This window comes from Dermacentor andersoni, chromosome 7 (genome assembly GCF_023375885.2).
Source record: "Dermacentor andersoni chromosome 7, qqDerAnde1_hic_scaffold, whole genome shotgun sequence".
NCBI lineage: Eukaryota > Metazoa > Arthropoda > Arachnida > Ixodida > Ixodidae > Dermacentor > Dermacentor andersoni.
Genome location: NC_092820.1, coordinates 133,823,820 through 133,839,972, shown reverse-complemented (window position 1 = coordinate 133,839,972; position 16,153 = coordinate 133,823,820). Strand labels below are relative to the sequence as shown.

At 45.1% G+C, this 16,153-nt stretch overlaps 1 protein-coding gene across 1 annotated transcript; it reads right to left on the bottom strand.

Moving 5' to 3' along the window:
• Positions 1–2,535: 2,535 nt before the first annotated feature.
• On the bottom strand, positions 2,536–12,188 carry LOC126533795 (aspartic protease 4-like). The gene is made up of 5 exons (XM_050180990.3): positions 12,062–12,188; positions 10,696–11,116; positions 9,446–9,590; positions 6,557–6,655; positions 2,536–2,848 (listed from the first exon to the last, which is right to left on the bottom strand). Exons 1-5 carry the CDS (start codon positions 12,186–12,188, stop codon positions 2,678–2,680), a joined length of 963 nt encoding a protein of 320 aa, XP_050036947.2. The 3' UTR covers positions 2,536–2,677.
• Between the last annotated feature and the right edge of the window lie 3,965 nt (positions 12,189–16,153).

Here is a 16,153-nt window from a genome sequence, read left to right as displayed (position 1 = left end):
TACTGGAATGTTCCTATTTCGCGGTGATTTAGCTCTATAGGCAATAGAAATGCGTTAGCATTGCATCGCACGTCTTTGAGGTCCCGGATCTCTGATTTAAACGTCCTGCCTCTTGCATATCTTGAGGACTTGGGCTTGGATGCTCTTTGTGTTATATTCAGGTTAGTCCCGCAGGTGTTGGAGATGATCAGTAGACTGTACTGCAGGAATCCAATACAGAGGGCCCTGTACAGTTGCAGCATAGATTGTGTTGACACTCCCCAGGTCTTTCCTGCTGTAAACCCAAACACATGGCAAATTCCTGTCAGGAATTTTCTCACCTAATTCACATGAGGAGTCCAGGAGAGATTTCCGACAACGACCACCCCCAAAAATTCTGATTTTTGCTGTACGAGCTGAGCTGGCCGTCGACAGATATCACGCATGGATCCATTGATATTCCGGTAAATGCCCCCACTGCACACTTTTCACATGATAATTGAAGTCCTTGTTCTCGAAAGTAGGATGATGTTAAAGTGGCTGCCTTCTCAACGTGCGCGCTAAGCTGCGGTTGCGTCGCACCCGACGTCCAAATACAAATGTCGTCGGCATAGATGGAGAGCCTAATGGTGCATGGAAGGGTGTCGGCAAGTCTAATGAGTGTTAGATTGAAGAGCGTTGGGCCACACACACACACACACACACACACACACACACACACACACACACACACACACACACACACACACACACACACACACACACACACACACACACACACACACACACACACACACGCACACGCACACACACGCACGCACGCACGCACGCACGCGTACACACATACATTAGACGTTGGGTCTCCGCACATGGCGCAGAGGCAAACGCATAACACCTGTCAAGTAATATGTTCACATAACCTTTTCTTTCAGAGCTTCATTCTAGCTATTTAGCTAGTGTGCCCGTATTTACAAAGAAGTTAAATGTACTCATTTGTAGCTTGTACAATGAATAACTCTGCAAAATTTGGACATAGCGCACAACACATGAAGCCATGTATTTACAATCCGCAACTAATCCAACATGGCCGTGCTTGATTTACTGGTCATGCTTGCGTTCTTGCTGCTCACATACTGCTGGCGCTTCTCTTGGCATTGTAATAGGCCTCTTGCACTATGCCGCTGTGCTCACGCGTATCATGCTCCATATTTGCTCCATATATGAACACGTTGAGTGATCTAATTCCTTCAGGAGACCCCAGGAAGGGGATACAACGTTTTCGAGCACTTCTGCATGGGCGCATTAACAACCCGAGTGTACAAGGCAGTCCATGGCAACCTTGTTAGATTGGTCCTGTGCAATGCTTGGGCAGCAAAGTGTGAGCTGAGTTAAAACGGTCTTGTAACTCGCCGCGGTTGCCGTGAGTTCACTCCAACGTTGTGCTCCCTCGGATGCGCGCAGGCGTATTACACCGCCGTCGTTTGTTGCTCGAAACCACTCTTAACAGCTGCCACTGCGATTAAGTTGCTCACCGAGTCACCTACTCCGAGTATAATATGTCACTATCTTTGACTGCTAACTACACTTGCACACAAATAACTCCTTATAAGCGCGCGTACATGGCCAATCTCCAACAGCATTAGCACTTGGAAGCAGTGCCACTTCTTAAATTTTCGTGGCGCGCATATCACACTGTGGAATGCCTGTGTGTTGAACCAGTTAGCTGACCTTATATAAAATGTACGAATGCGTAAGTGTATTTTCACGGCTCAAAGAAATGGCGCGGCGAGCCAAATGGTTCAGCCTTTGTGTCGCGTACGACTGGTGAGCTATAAAGGAAGTTAAGACAGCAAGTGCCGCTAAGAGCAAGCGATAACCAGTCGGGAGAGCACTTCGGAGCTATGGGACTGAAGCGGCTATATGGAGTAAAATTGTACGCACCATAACGCTCTTCGCCACCGCCTTTGCACGGGTTGACGCATTCCGCTGCGGGCATGAGGGGGCAAGACGCCTCTTCCTCGCGCACACCGGGTCGGAGCTTTCACCGCGGATGTTAGTGCCACTGGGCAACTAGGCTAATTGACTGACTGTGGAAGACGCTTGGCCATCGACAAGACAGCCATCCGTGGTATCGCAGAGATCCGCATCTACATCTACAGCCAGCCATGAAGGCTTTGTCATTACGTCGTTGCGCTGGTAAGCACGATGTCGCTGGAGATATTCCGGGCCGCGAGGACCGATCTTCAAAGGGGGGCTAAATGCAAACAGGGTCGTTTACACAGCAAATGATGCACGATAATGTACCGCCGTTGGTGGAAATTATTTCGCATACGCCACTTCGGCGCGCCTCACCATGAGATTGAAGTATTGGCGGGAGAACCCCCAGAATGTTGCGATAGGAAGCAAATTAGGGAACCCATTCGCCACGTTTGGTTTCGCTGAATTTAATCTCCGTACAGCTATTCACTTTCGCCTCTCTTCGAGACAACGTCCTGGGCGTGACACTGGGTGTCATTCCCTAGCAGAAGAAAGCAGAAAAATACCGCACATGGAAAATACGAGTTTTTAAAAATATTTATTGTCGTTGTCTCGCGATCCTGCGCGTACGTTTTTGTCATTCAAGCTCTCCATAAATTCGACGTATCTCTGAGGCAATACCGAAGGACGGGAGTAGGTGTCTGCGGGATGAGAGACACGTTCAGCGTGCGTAGGCGAAGCCGACTTGTCCGTAACCCGTGCCGCTCGTCGGCCACTCGAGGACGGTGTACACGCGCCTCAGGAACACGTGACCAAGATGCCACGTGACGTCTCCCTTTTCGACGGCCTCGATGAAACCACTGTAGCAGCGCTTTCCGTTGGGGGTGTCTCGCTGCGTGAAACACAAGAATAAGCAATCGCCGATACACATACATGTGTAAGCTCAACATATCCGGATGCCTGTCACAGTGCGCGAGCGCTGGCCAGGGGAAGCGGATGACTGTGCCATGTTATTTTTATTCGTCAAAATTTCTTTTTTTTTTCACCGAGTAGATTCATGTAGCTAATTCGACTCTTTTTCGTGGTCGAAGACTTGACTTTCACCGACAATACAGTGACACCATCGCAAAGGACGCTCGAATAGTAGACGCGTTCGCTGTGGAAAGTGAACCATTGACGCTATTTGAGACATATACTACTTCTAACATCTATAAATGTGCTGATTAATGACTTTGTCTTCTACAAAATTACGCAAGTTACGGCGACAAACGCTACCTGAGTATTTTCCCTGCAATAAATATGCCCAGTTCGAGCGCACCATTCATAAGAAATCGATTAACTTTTTTATAGCGTTCAGCTGCAGTGACAGTCACCGCCAATTGTTTCTGCAAAAATTTCCTCCCTTTTTCTTACCACGCGGCTAGATGCAATCAAGAATGGATCGAGCTTATAATTAAGTATTCCATGGGTTCTTAAGCCTGCTTTGAATGTGTTACTTTATAAGTAAAATGCAAAACGCACAAGCACAAATACAAAAAAAACATGGGACACCGAAGTCACTTTTCATTGCACTCATGACAGCAGCAATGTCTGTGATGACCGTCGATAGTGAAAAGCATCTCCAAGGCCTTAACGGGTCCCTCGCCAGGCTACGACGCCAACTTTCGCTATACACTGCAAGTTGCGAAGCAGTGTTTACAGAACGGATTGCCGAGCGATGCTTTCAAATTGGTTGAACATTAGAGCAGATAGCAGAAAGTGAAGTGTGGAGTCGTTATGCTGTCAGGAGGCAAGATTCAGTACCAATATTGTCAATCTCCCTATGCCTCGAGTAGCGTTCCTAAGCGACGTTCATTCCCTGCCTTCTGGCATACCGGCGTTGAGGGGCCTCTTCAAGTTTACGTCATGAGCCCCGCCTACAGATTTTTATTTATGTAAACATACTGCAGACCAACATATTGGTCCAAGAAGGAGGGGCAAAAGAAACATCAAGTAAATTGTAACAGCAAAAACAAGAAAACATGAATTCGTTGCTTTAAACACTCATCAATACGCTAAAAGGAACAGCATGTCTGTGAAACAACGACAACAAAAATACAACAGATTTAAAAGCTAAACACCAAAGAAAGAGATAATTTTCCTGTGTTGTAGCAAAACTCTCAGCTGCGAAAATCTCCTGAGGCAGTGAGTTCCAGTCTTTAACTGTTCTGGGAAAACAACTGTGTTTGTAATCGTTAGTTCGTGCAAATATTTGTGCTGTCAAATGTTTTTCGCTGTCTTTCTTTTAACTGTGCGAAACAGTTCAAGCTGTCCTTTTGCGAGGTTTTACTTGCTGATTAGCGTAAGTCACGTAGCCTAATGGATGTTCTTGAAGCCAGTGGGTTCCATGCTGTGCGACTGTTGTAGAGGTGTGTATGCCTGCGAGTTTTATTCTCACGCAGTAACCAGGGCTCCTTCAGTCGGATGTATGCAAGGGCTTGCATTTTGAATATCACCTGTGTCCGCGCACTGCAGTGCTTTGATACTTTGCAGATACGACCGTCACCGCGTGATCAACTCATCGCAAGTGTGTGTAGGCAATACTCAAATATGGGAAGAGACGTTTAAGCTGATGTGATCCTCGAATACACCCAGCATACAGCACGTGTCAGAGTCAAAGAAAACACATTCTATAGTGATACAATACAAATATGAGCTTGCTATTATTTCTTTCCAGAAAAAATAATTGCCTTCTAAAAGGACTTCATTCATAGTAATCTGAAATACTTCATATCATCTTGGTGTAATACCTTTCTTTCTGATTTATCACTGATTCAGCATATGCAAAACCAAGCCTTTCGGATTATAAGCATTAGTTCACCGCGAACCAGCGCTTTTACATTGCTTCGACAGGATATGGTATTGAAAATTACTACCGTGTGTCAATCCAAGCTCGTTCGTAATTAGCATTCAGATCGGTCATTAGCATTCTAACCACTGATGTACTTAGCAGGGTCAACCTTGACAATATTAACCCTAAAAAATTCGCCTGTAAGTAAATTGTTATTTTACCAAAGCTGGGGCCCTTAGCGTTAAAGAAACGGCGCCATTCACGGCTCTTCAATTTCTGGAATACAGTACCAATTAGAGTGGGACTGTTTTCATCTTTACGAGTATTCCAGGAAGTAATCGTCTAGTTTTTCTATGATACACGCTGATAACTATTGTGAGATATTCGAACAGTACTTTTGTGATTAGATTGGCAAAATACTTTTTTCTAATTATGTTGGGATATGACATTTGTAATACGTGCGAATGATTACTTATCTAAGTATATTTTCAATTATTATTGAAAGCTTTGCTTCTGTGCATGTTTCTACTTCTCTCTTAAATTTATAATTTTAAATTGATGAAGTATGTTTATTCATAGGAGATCCTTATACCGGGAGGGGCATGCGTAGAGGATGAGAGCCACGTGCAATGTGAGTTCCTTCTGTGTGCTTTTATGTCTGAAATATGAATGTGAAAGTAAGCGTTTACAAAAGTTACAAAGACGTGTAGAGCGTTTTGTTTAGTATGGACTTGTGTTGTCATTCATGTCAACTTTTATATTTTATTCTTATATGCTTAGTAACGTAGCTTAGCTAAAGTTTTGTGTGATCTTGTCGTTTGTATAATTGGCTACAGATGTCCAACCGATCTGAAAACGACTGGCGCACATGTGACTCAGTGAAATGTGCTTAATTCCTTTATAGGAATGCATCGCCTCATAAATGAAGGCAGAACCAATAGTCTCATCTTGTAACACTTTATTTGAATATTTTTATTCTTCACTTTCCATCTATGATGGAAAAGCGCCGATATTGACTGTGACAGTGGTACGGTGGCTTTCACGTGCCCCTTAAGGGCGTAAACTGTTGAAAATGCATGTTTTAGAGCGCTGCTCTGTGGCGTCTGTTCCCGCGTTTCGCGTCGCCGTCGGCCTCGCTGCAACAAAGGTCATCATCGGCGCGCTGCTCTAGCTGCGTGCGCTCCTGCTGCCATCTCGCGCGCGCGGCGCGAGTCTTGCTCTCCCCTCGTCCTCGAAAGCCGGATCACGTGTTCTCGTCTATCCTCTCGCCTCCTTCCTCCGCGTGGCGACGTAGCGGTGACTCTCGCCGCTACCGTCCACCCCGCCTGTCCTGGCACTGCCGCGGTGCCGGTGGCGGGCGCTCCTTACCGCTTTGCGCCTGATCCACGGCTCTCCGCTCCTCCGCGTCGCGTGGCTGTCAGCTCACAGCCGTGTCTCTCGCTTCCCCGTTTGCTGGGCGCGTTCTTCAGTGGCATTTGTCGCCTCCAGCAGTGCTTTCGCCTGGATGTCCTTCTCTCGCCTCCACTTTTGCCCTATACCTCGCCTTACCTGCAGTTATAGCCTTTCGTCCGCTTACTTCTACTTCCCACCCCATAATCAAAGTCTTTCGGGGGAAATGTGAGCTGTCGCTTAAGCTATCGATCGGTGAAATAAATCTGTAGAAAAGTGAAGTGCAGCGTTCTTACGATTAACCCAACGTATGGCTGTACGTGTTGACTGTTGTTATTCGCTAGTTGTCCTAGGTGTTTAGAACGGGAAATAAATCCTTACCTCAACTACGTAGTGCTTCGGTTGCAGGACGAAAGTTCGTGTCCCAATGGTGAATCTGATGTCGTGCAACCGTGCGATGCTGTCGCAGTTGAGCATCCACTGCAGAAGTGAGAAATTCTTGAGTCATATGTCCAAAAGTACAGCACCCTTATTAATTTCTCTGATATACAACTATTAAACACATACAAAACAAATCCGTAACCCTAAAGAATCGCCATACAGCATGCAACGTTGCATTCAATATTCTCTTACGAAGTTATTTTTATTTGACTTGGTATGTGACTTGGTAGCGTAAATAAACGCTTATGACAGTTTTTAGACAACCATATTTGGATGGCGACTAAAAATAGTGGCGGAATCGATCACGACGACTGTCGACGGTAATGCTTCTGCGTCGAATCAATATAGCGACAAAATGTATAGCAAAGTGCAACATGGCAACAAAATGAATCATGTACTGCAGCGAGACTTCGCTTCCGCGCTTCTCTAAGAGCACTCGGTGCCGTACAGTGGTGCTGCCATGAAGCCTTCGTGTGGCCTCCGAAAATGCATGACACGCTGGTGCATGCGAACAACGAGAAGCGCGTCATGCGGCAGGTAGGCTTCTCTCTTGGTCTCCTTTCTGACCGCGCTGGGTCATCTTAGTTGCCCCGCCGAGAAGTGCGCACGTGGCCTCCGAGACGAGAAGCGTGACCCGCTAGCGCCTTGGAACGCTGAGAACTTAGCTCTAGCTCGCCGCAAAATCAGTGCCACATACTGAGTGACCGAAGTTGGCGAGAGGTTCATTGAAGAGTGGCACAAACCCAGTGCATTCATGGCGCAGCTAACTAAAGCGTTGGCGCGAAAGGCGTTCATGACAAGTGGCCCATACCCAGTGCAATTGTGTCGCAGCCAGTTAATTCGTCGCGGCCCCTGAGGAACCCTTGGGACGCGGATTCGAATCCGCTCCACACGAGAGAAATGTAGTGATAGTTTTGGTCATTGTAGAGTGACACGCTTCCAGTAGCCCGTGCTTAGCTACCCATATTGGCACCAAAGACATTCAATAAAGTGCGGCCCACACCTAATTGCACACAACCAGTCACCCAGGCTATCATCAAAGAGGTTCCTTGAAGACCAGTGCAGACCGAATGGCAAATGTCCAGTGCTCCAATTCGGCATCAAAGAGTTTCTTCGAGCAGCGGTAGCTTCCCAGTCCCGAATGTACAGTGGCCCACGTATGCAGAAAAGAAGTTTGTATCTACACATTGCAGCATACTAAGTGACCCAATTTGGTCTGACGGTTCGTTTGGAACCCTGTTTCCTCAGCATAGCAGCCCGATGTGCTACTCATTCGTCTTCGGACTGCCCAGTGTCTCAGTGTAGGCAGAAAAAAAAATATATGTATTTCTATATTCGAGCGCCTTCATTAAATGTATCTTAATTAACTGATCCCTCATTTCCTTGGATTTAATTAACACCATATGTCGTGGGTTCAACTCCCACCAATGGCAATATGTTCGACTATCAGTGGTGGCACCATCAGTTTTGGTACCATTTAATTTTTGTCCCACCACAGGTCGAGGGTGCGTCTCCAACTAAAGGTATTGTGTTGGAGTGCCTAGATTAACGCTATCTTAATTAAGTGTCTCTCATATAACTTCGCCGTAAGGAACACCAATGGTCGTGTGTTGGACTCTTACCAAAGGTCGTGGGTGGTTCGAAGACCTAATTAACTCTGCCTTAATTAAATGTCCCGTAATTAACTTGACCTAAATCAAGACCAAAGGTCGTGGGTTGGACTAATAGCAATGATTGTGGGCTTGACTCCCATCAAATGTCGGGGGTTCGAGTGCCTTAATTAACTTTGCTTTAATTAACACCTAAGATCGTGGGTTCAACTCTCATAAATGGTCGAGGGTTAGACTCCCTCCAATGGTCGTGGGTGTCACCACCAATTGTGATACCATTGAATTCTGGTGCCATGCGCCTCTTCTTTCTTGAGCGCTTCAATAAGCAGGAAGAAATTTACGCGTATTGTGCAATTCGCTATAATGCGAACATTTAGCATGCAGAAATAAAAACAATAGCAGTGAACGAGGATCCGAGGAGGGCACCCGAGATGTAATTAAAGCAGGCGGCACAGAATCTGCAAGCCACGCCACGAGCAGTGAGAGGGTCAAGGGCAGTTCCTGGATTCCAACTTTGTTGTTCCCGTTGAGCCTTTGGGGCCCATGTAGGCCCCTCCAAATTATAACAAAGAATGAAACACTGTTCTCTTGCTGTAAGAGGTCGATTTGCGGGCAGGCAGTTCGCAAGATAGAAGTTGCCCGAGCGCTGCAATGACCTCCGAAGAACTTCTACCCAACGTGACTTACATGACGATCTACAATGCTTCCATCCTCTCTCCTCCCTCGCCAGCGCTTCCTACTCTCCCGAAACTACTGCTTCTGTACACGAGCGAAAAAAGACTGTGATATCGCTCCTGAATGTATTTGTAAAATTTATATGTAAAATGATATATGAATATATATGTAAAATATAAAGCAAGTAAATAAATAAAACTGTAGGGAGACGAAAATGCAGGTATGACTGCAAACAAAAAAAATTAAAGGCGTAACTCAGGATGTAAATGAAATACTATCATCGTTCGCATAAGGATATTCATGACTTTAAAAGCTTCCTGAAGCACCATGCCTAAAATTTCAAAAATACGGTTCTGTCAACTGGAATGCCAAGGGAAATGTGGCAAAACGAATGTTCATTGCACATCTCGGAAATGTATATTATGTTTGATGTGTCTCTTATCTCTTTCTTACTTATCCTAAGAGATAAAAATGTTAATAAACAAAACATTTTATAGCAAGCGAAAAAGGAAATGTTGACTGGTAGTAGATGAAGCTGCCTTACCTCTCCGGTATCAACCTTCATGGCTCCGATGTCATTGTTGATTCGCTGTATTTCAATAGGCGGTCCTCCTATGTAAGGGTCGGCTGTAGCTGGCCTGGCTATGCATCCCGTGAAGCAGTAGTGACCGTATTGCCCCATTTCGATTCTTTAGGGAGGGCGGGGGGACGAGTACAAAGAACCACATGTAAAACATTTGTTAGCATGAAAAAGAAATTTTTTACATTTACATCGACCTCCCTCATTCCTGTTAGCGTGGAATTAAAAAGGGCTCATATGCTTAGACTTATGCGCACCTTTAGGATCTTCATGTTATTCAAATTATTGCGGATTGCACGCTGGGGCGTCCCTCCCAGTGCATGCTTTAGTTTTGATCGTTAAAACAATCACTTTATTTTTTTCGTAGAACTTCTACGAAGCGCGCGATAGAACTACGAAGCACGAGGCACCAAGTAACGCCGAAAATAGGAGATGCAGTACCGCAAGTTTTGTTTCACTGACAAGAACTGAAACAGCGGAGGTTGCTGCTTGCTCGTCTCGAAGTTTGGTGTACAAACACCGGGTCCGCCTATGTGGCAAACACCTCCAGACTATTCAAAGACACAAACACAGATGGAGCTCTGATCAATGATTTGGGCGAAATGAGGGGTACACGTGTCTCAGGCAAAAGGCGCCGCATAGAAATTTGGCCGAAATATTGCGCGGCGCCGAATGAAGCATAAGCTGAGCTCATCGGACGTCAAGGCTCTGCGTCTGCATGAGGTCCTTCGAATATAAGTGCGGAAAGGGGAGTTGAAAGTTAAGCTACGACGGCGGGCTCATACCAACAAAACAGTACGTCCACATGAACCGTAAAAGCGGCCACGCCGATATAGAAGGTCTGCGGCATTAACGAACCCAAGCCTTTTCATGCGACTCCTCACCAAAAAAAAAAAAACTATCAATTACATCAATATGTACCAAACACTCTCATAGAGCGGCTGTCGGCCAAGCGCGTGCTTCCAGTTTATAAGGTTCGTCTAATGCGAAATTGAAATTACATAGCTAACTTTAAGGTTTTATCAACGTATGGCAAAATCTAAATGGGGCATGCGATAACTTATGCGGCCCTTGATCGCAAGCACTTCCTGTTCTCTCTTTCGGAAGTAGTATACAAAAGAGCGAGGGCAGGAACACCTTCACAAATTTAAATTGGCGGTTCTCTCTCCATATTTAGAATATGTTACTTACAATAGAGGAGGCCAACTACTCACGCATCAAGCTGGAAGTTCCAGTATGTGCCGAGGGCCGGAAAAAAGCTCAGTGGCTCCTCGTACCGCTCTCTGTTGGCACCTCCGAATAGCGCCTCTCCATCGTGGGCGTCGTCGCGACTAAAGTACAAGCCAAGCCACGGCTCCGCGAGGAGGCGCTCTCGCACCAGGGCGCCGAAAAAGGAGAGAGGACCCTGTTCGAGCCCCAGAACTGCGTTGGATGGCGTGCCCCAGAAGATGTCCTTTTGACCCGTGAAGTCACCGATGCGGAGGAACGGCATTCGTGGCACTGTTACGCCGGCCACTTGCTGGCGGTCCCAAGACGCCCTGCCGTGCACGGTGCCGTTTCCAAGCGGCGCGGAGGCGACGTCCACACCGTCAACGTGGGTGGAAGAACCGCGTGGGTCGTACTTGTTGCGTCCACCTGTGTGCAGTGCGAGTGTAGTTGTGGTTCAATACCGTTTTGTAGTACCTGGAGTCTACCGAATTTATTAAAAAAATTACAAGACAGTTATTACAAGTAGGAATAAGAAAAAGCGAGCGACCCTCCTATTGTATAATTTAACGAATCGGGGCTACTCTGGCTACATCCTCGCACATTCTTGCTGCTGCACGTGAGTAGCCACCCTGGATCGCAGGTTGCTAGCCTGTGCGAGAGACGCACGTATACCGTTAGGACTTTAGAACTTAAAAGATACATTTATTAACACAGTACCTAATACGTTCTCTTTTGCGCCAATGTAATGTGTAGCTTCATTACCCTACGGACTTTCTTGTTGGACAGCGTAATAATCAGTTTCTTTGATTATTGCATGTTGCTTTTATTATGTAATGAAGCTTACGGCTACAGCTTGCTCCAGGCGCACTTGAACACTATTAAATCTGAGTTTGGGTACGTTTGTTTGTGTTTGTTAGATATTTAATTGTATGGTGCCATGAGTTTATGTCCCGTAACGCGTGCGCACATGGTGTGCCTCTCAATTTAACTGCATATGTGAAATGTGTGCCCCTGGATGACGTCAGCTCTTATAGATGACGTCATCAAGCCAGTGCGTCATATCAGCCAGTGCGAAAAAAGAAAACAAGAAACAGTTTAGCGGCCTAAGAAGCAGCCTACGTTTCTTCTCTGTAGTAAGTGTGCTTGTCGAATACGTTGGAATTTTTGCATTTTCGGCGTTTATTAAAGAATAATACGACATAGTGTGTTTATGTCTCTGTGATGTCAGTGTCCTTTGCGTAGATTTTGGGGGGAAGGATGCAGCGTTGGTGGCACGCGAAAAGATAGCTAGTTCTAATGGAGCGTAATTTCCTATTGGTGTACAGTTAATACGAACACTGGGAGTTATTTGTAACAGTAGTATCTACTCACGGCATAGTTCCAGATCCTCTTTGCAGTTTGTAGAAAGCACCCAGCTGGCGCCAGCCGTATCAAAGGCTGCTTTGAAGGATTGCCATGGAGAGCCAATGTTTAGGTCACAGAAGTATTGTAGCTGCATGGAGGAATTCAATATACTCTTGGGCGAAAAAAAAATTACCATAAATTTCAATACCTTTAATGCTGCAATCGATACATGCTGCAATTAGGGACATGACTGGAAGAATTAGTTCAGACCACTTTATTCCTAGAACATTCTTTTTCTTGCTTCAAATGTAGTAGAATAGTTTGGAAAGGTATTGCCGAATGATTAACGATCACTAGTAGTGCAGAAAGACTATTTGACAGTGCTTTTTACAGCTTGCGTAACGTGCGCTAGTTTCGTGTCTGTACTGTGAACTGCAGTTACCGCTTAGAAAGTTCTAAAAGAATACATCGCCGCTCTGATGCGAAACTTTCATTAATGCCTTGTTTCACGTATGCGAGTAGGCCAGTTCTGCGATTGAGCACGTAAATATGCCGAGGTCAGCATCTCGTAAAATGTACGCCTCTTGCAAACTGCATAGACTGAGCAAATTCCGTGCATCGCGGGCGTGCCTATGTGCACGCGCACAGCGGAGTGAATTTGGCTTCTGACGTCCGCGTGAGCTCCAACTGCTGCGTAGTTCTCCTTCTCTCCACCTCCACGGTGCTGTCTCCTCTTTTGTCGCCGTGGTAGTTCCTAGTGCTTTTTTTTTCCTTTTTCATTGTTTAACCTAGGTAGGACATTAGGCAGTATATTAGCAAGAGCTTGGTGGCGCAACCTACAGCCCCGTTCCAAAGGGGACGCTCATAACATCCATCCGTCCATCCATGCCCGCCTACACCTGTTGACGGTGTCAGATAAACCGTGCAGCTAATAAAACATCAGGTTCTAGGAAATGGCAGAGGTAGAAACAAAAATGGAAAAGTCTGCTTGAACTTTTCGGAATGTATACGGTGTCCCAACTATTATGCATATAATTAAAAAAAAAAAAAACGGGCCAATCTACGCGCAGATAACAAAGTAGATATGTTGACAGTCGATTATAATAGCCACCAGTAATTCTTTTGTTAAACCCGCTGATTTTATTATTTTATTGCAGTTAGCCATTTCGTAAATATTACTGCTCTAAATGGCGTGCTGTCAATAAACAATTAGTATAAATTTGAAGAAATTTAAAGCTGGCATGTTATGAGTCAAGTAGTTTTCTCCTAGATATATTTCTATGTGCTAAAGAAAGCTCCAAAAATGCAAGTACTACGTCACTGACTGTCCGCCCTCATCAAAATGCAACGCCCTCAAACACGCTCCGCAAAAGTTAGAGACCACTGTTTCCACGAGGTACCAACCATAAGGTTTCGTACAATGTTTGCTAGAGGGGACTCCAGCCCTAGTGGCTACGGGAGCTGAAATGGAGGTGGTTCAGCGAGCGTGGGAATTATGGGAAGTAGATGGATTTGCCGAAAGATCATCCTTCTGACTTCCAACGGCTCCGTGACTGGGTAAACTCGTCGTTTTCAACAACACAATACGTTAAAAAATAATTAGGTAAAAATTAGCATAATTGCCTGACGGCAGTATTAAAACACAAAACCTCTAGCACAGAAGCCCAATACTGAAACCATTACGGCACGGACGCATTCATTGACAAGCGACATTTGTCTTTGTGAATTCGCAAGCATTTGTGAATTTATGGTGGGCAAGTCAGCGTCTTGAGACACTTGGCGCGTTTAGATGGGGCCACCTCGACACGATGAACCGTTGCAATTACTAGTGATTGTGCGTGTTCTCAGCGCCTTCTGCACTTCCAAAAGTGTAGACTGCTCTGAAAGTTCCGAAAAGTCTAACAAACAAAGCCACAAGAACGTGTGAATGCACAAGCACGAAGATAAGAGAAATCCATGTATTTCCAATCATTCCCACGGTGGGTGAACGATTGCAGTGCCAGCGTTCCCTCTAGTAATTACTGCAAGAAACTCTATAGCAACAAGCGCCACTTATCGCCATTATTTTCTTATCAACACCAAGGAGCCGCCCGGTCTCGGGCGGCGTGTGCCAGATAACGCGGCGGCTCGGCCGCGAACTGCAATGGAGCTTGTTTGAGGGCGCTGCTTTTTTGAAGCGGGCGGATGGTTAACCACGTGATGTTTGTCTCCATTTTCTCGTGGGCTCACTTTATCAGCCGGAAGAAATCAACGGTCAAAAAGTACCTTGCTGGAAACAAGCCAGCTATAAGTTTATTTCGATTTATTCCAATTCTTTATTGGCAGCGCGGAATCCAGTGCAGTAATTAAGGTATAAGCTAGCTAATCACAAATTAACAATAAATTGAATAGCATCAGCAAAATGTTACTCAACTGTGAGCGGCATGTGCTTGGTTATGTTTGCGTAGAATGACCCGTCTGCTTCTTTAAGTGCTATGCATGATAGCTGTGAGACCCCGTATGAGGGCATTTCTACTAGGACTAAGTAATTTTCAAATATAGCCATTTCGAAATAAACTGGCGGCATATCTCTGAAGGATCCGCCCTGTACATTGAAACGCTTATTTTTAAATTACTTAAAGTCTTCGTGGAAACTCCCCATATATCATTTATCATCCATCAAGCAAAAGTCAAAGTCCGGTGACTTAGACTTCGATGTATGACTTACCTTTCATTCGTCAAATAAAATAATTTCTTATCTCATTTGCGTGTTAACTGGGGTGATCAATTGTGCTCATTGCGTTTTATTTGTCGTCGTACGTACATGCAACCTCAACTGCAAATTCGCGACTTAATATGCGTATGTCTGCTGTAGCGTGCATATGACGTTAATGTAGCTTTCACATTCTCTATTTTAGAGTCGGAAGCTTGGTAAAGAGTGTCCTTACCTTAATACACTTTACAAAATAATATATTATGTATTTATCTTTCTACAAGGAAGGTTAAATGCACTACTAGGCGTTCCTAAAGTAATTCTAGGATTTGCACAGAAAGTTCTTTCAGGGACTCACGTTGTTGTAATTTGTAAGTGGCACCGATAATATTCCAATGCCGGGTATCGCATTTCCTCCTCTTCCTTCGGTCTGACGCAAGCAGGGCCTGCACGCAAGCAAAGCGCTTTCGTAAGGCTTACAGATTAACACAATGCTGTGCACTGATGTGGCTATAAATTCTGTGCATGAGTAGGCCGCAGCCCCAATCCGGCATTTTATCCGGCTTCCAGGACGAAGACTGGTGGGACATGCAGCAACGTATGCTCTACAACAGCGATTATATACCAAGAGTGCCGAGCAACGTTGAAAGAGTTGTTTAACATGATTCAAAAGCTCCGAAATTTGCATAAAATGAAGTTTTGAACTACTAAGAATCGGGGAAAGAAAATTGCTGTCAGATGATCAAAAAAAGAAAAAAGGCGTTTATCAAGAGGAGGTGAATGATTCTTTTAGTGAACATAAATGACAGCAATCTTTATTCGAAGTTTGAAATCAAGAGCATTCTCGTGCGGAAATTTATAGATAATCTTTCGAGCGCCTCGCCAACAATGACTACCCGCTTACGACTCCTACAGAACCTTTCCGGACAAGGGTTCACTGTAAAAATTCGGCAAATACTTCAGCAGTCATTACTTCAACCATATGTACCTACTACGCATGTACATATGTACCTACTTTAACCACATGTACCATACGTACCTGCTTACCCAATTGTACCTACTACTGATTGACGTACGTTACATTTTTTCGTGTGACCATTGAAATGCTTTTGTACACACCCTGCTTGGACCTGTGCAAGGTCCGCAGTATTGTATAAATAAATACATCAAGTTATGTTTCGCACAGGTGAAGAACAGATGTCCTATAGAGTCGTATTTAGCAAAAAAAGGTGTCGAGTTTTCTTATTCGCGTTTGAGTACTGTTTTTCGAGCGCATTATAAAAAAAAGGGAGATGACTGAGCAAGAAATTTTACATGCTAGTGTGAGAGCATGCAATTGAAGGCTTGTTGATTTCGTGGGCCATAGTTTACAAAACATGAGCGCTGTCGATCAAGGGTGAACTTCCTACACAACAATGTGCCCGTCT

Bases quoted from the DNA above. Each gene is read 5' to 3' on its own strand.
- LOC126533795 (XM_050180990.3), bottom strand. From the start codon at position 12,188: ATGCAGCTACAATACTTCTGTGACCTAAACATTGGCTCTCCATGGCAA. The intron at 11,117-12,061 runs GTGAGTAGATAC...CACTGCACACAG, and splicing joins AGAGGATCTGGAACTATGCC to GTGGACGCAACAAGTACGAC. The intron at 6,656-9,445 runs GTAAGGCAGCTT...TCACTTCTGCAG, and splicing joins TGAAGGTTGATACCGGAGAG to TGGATGCTCAACTGCGACAG.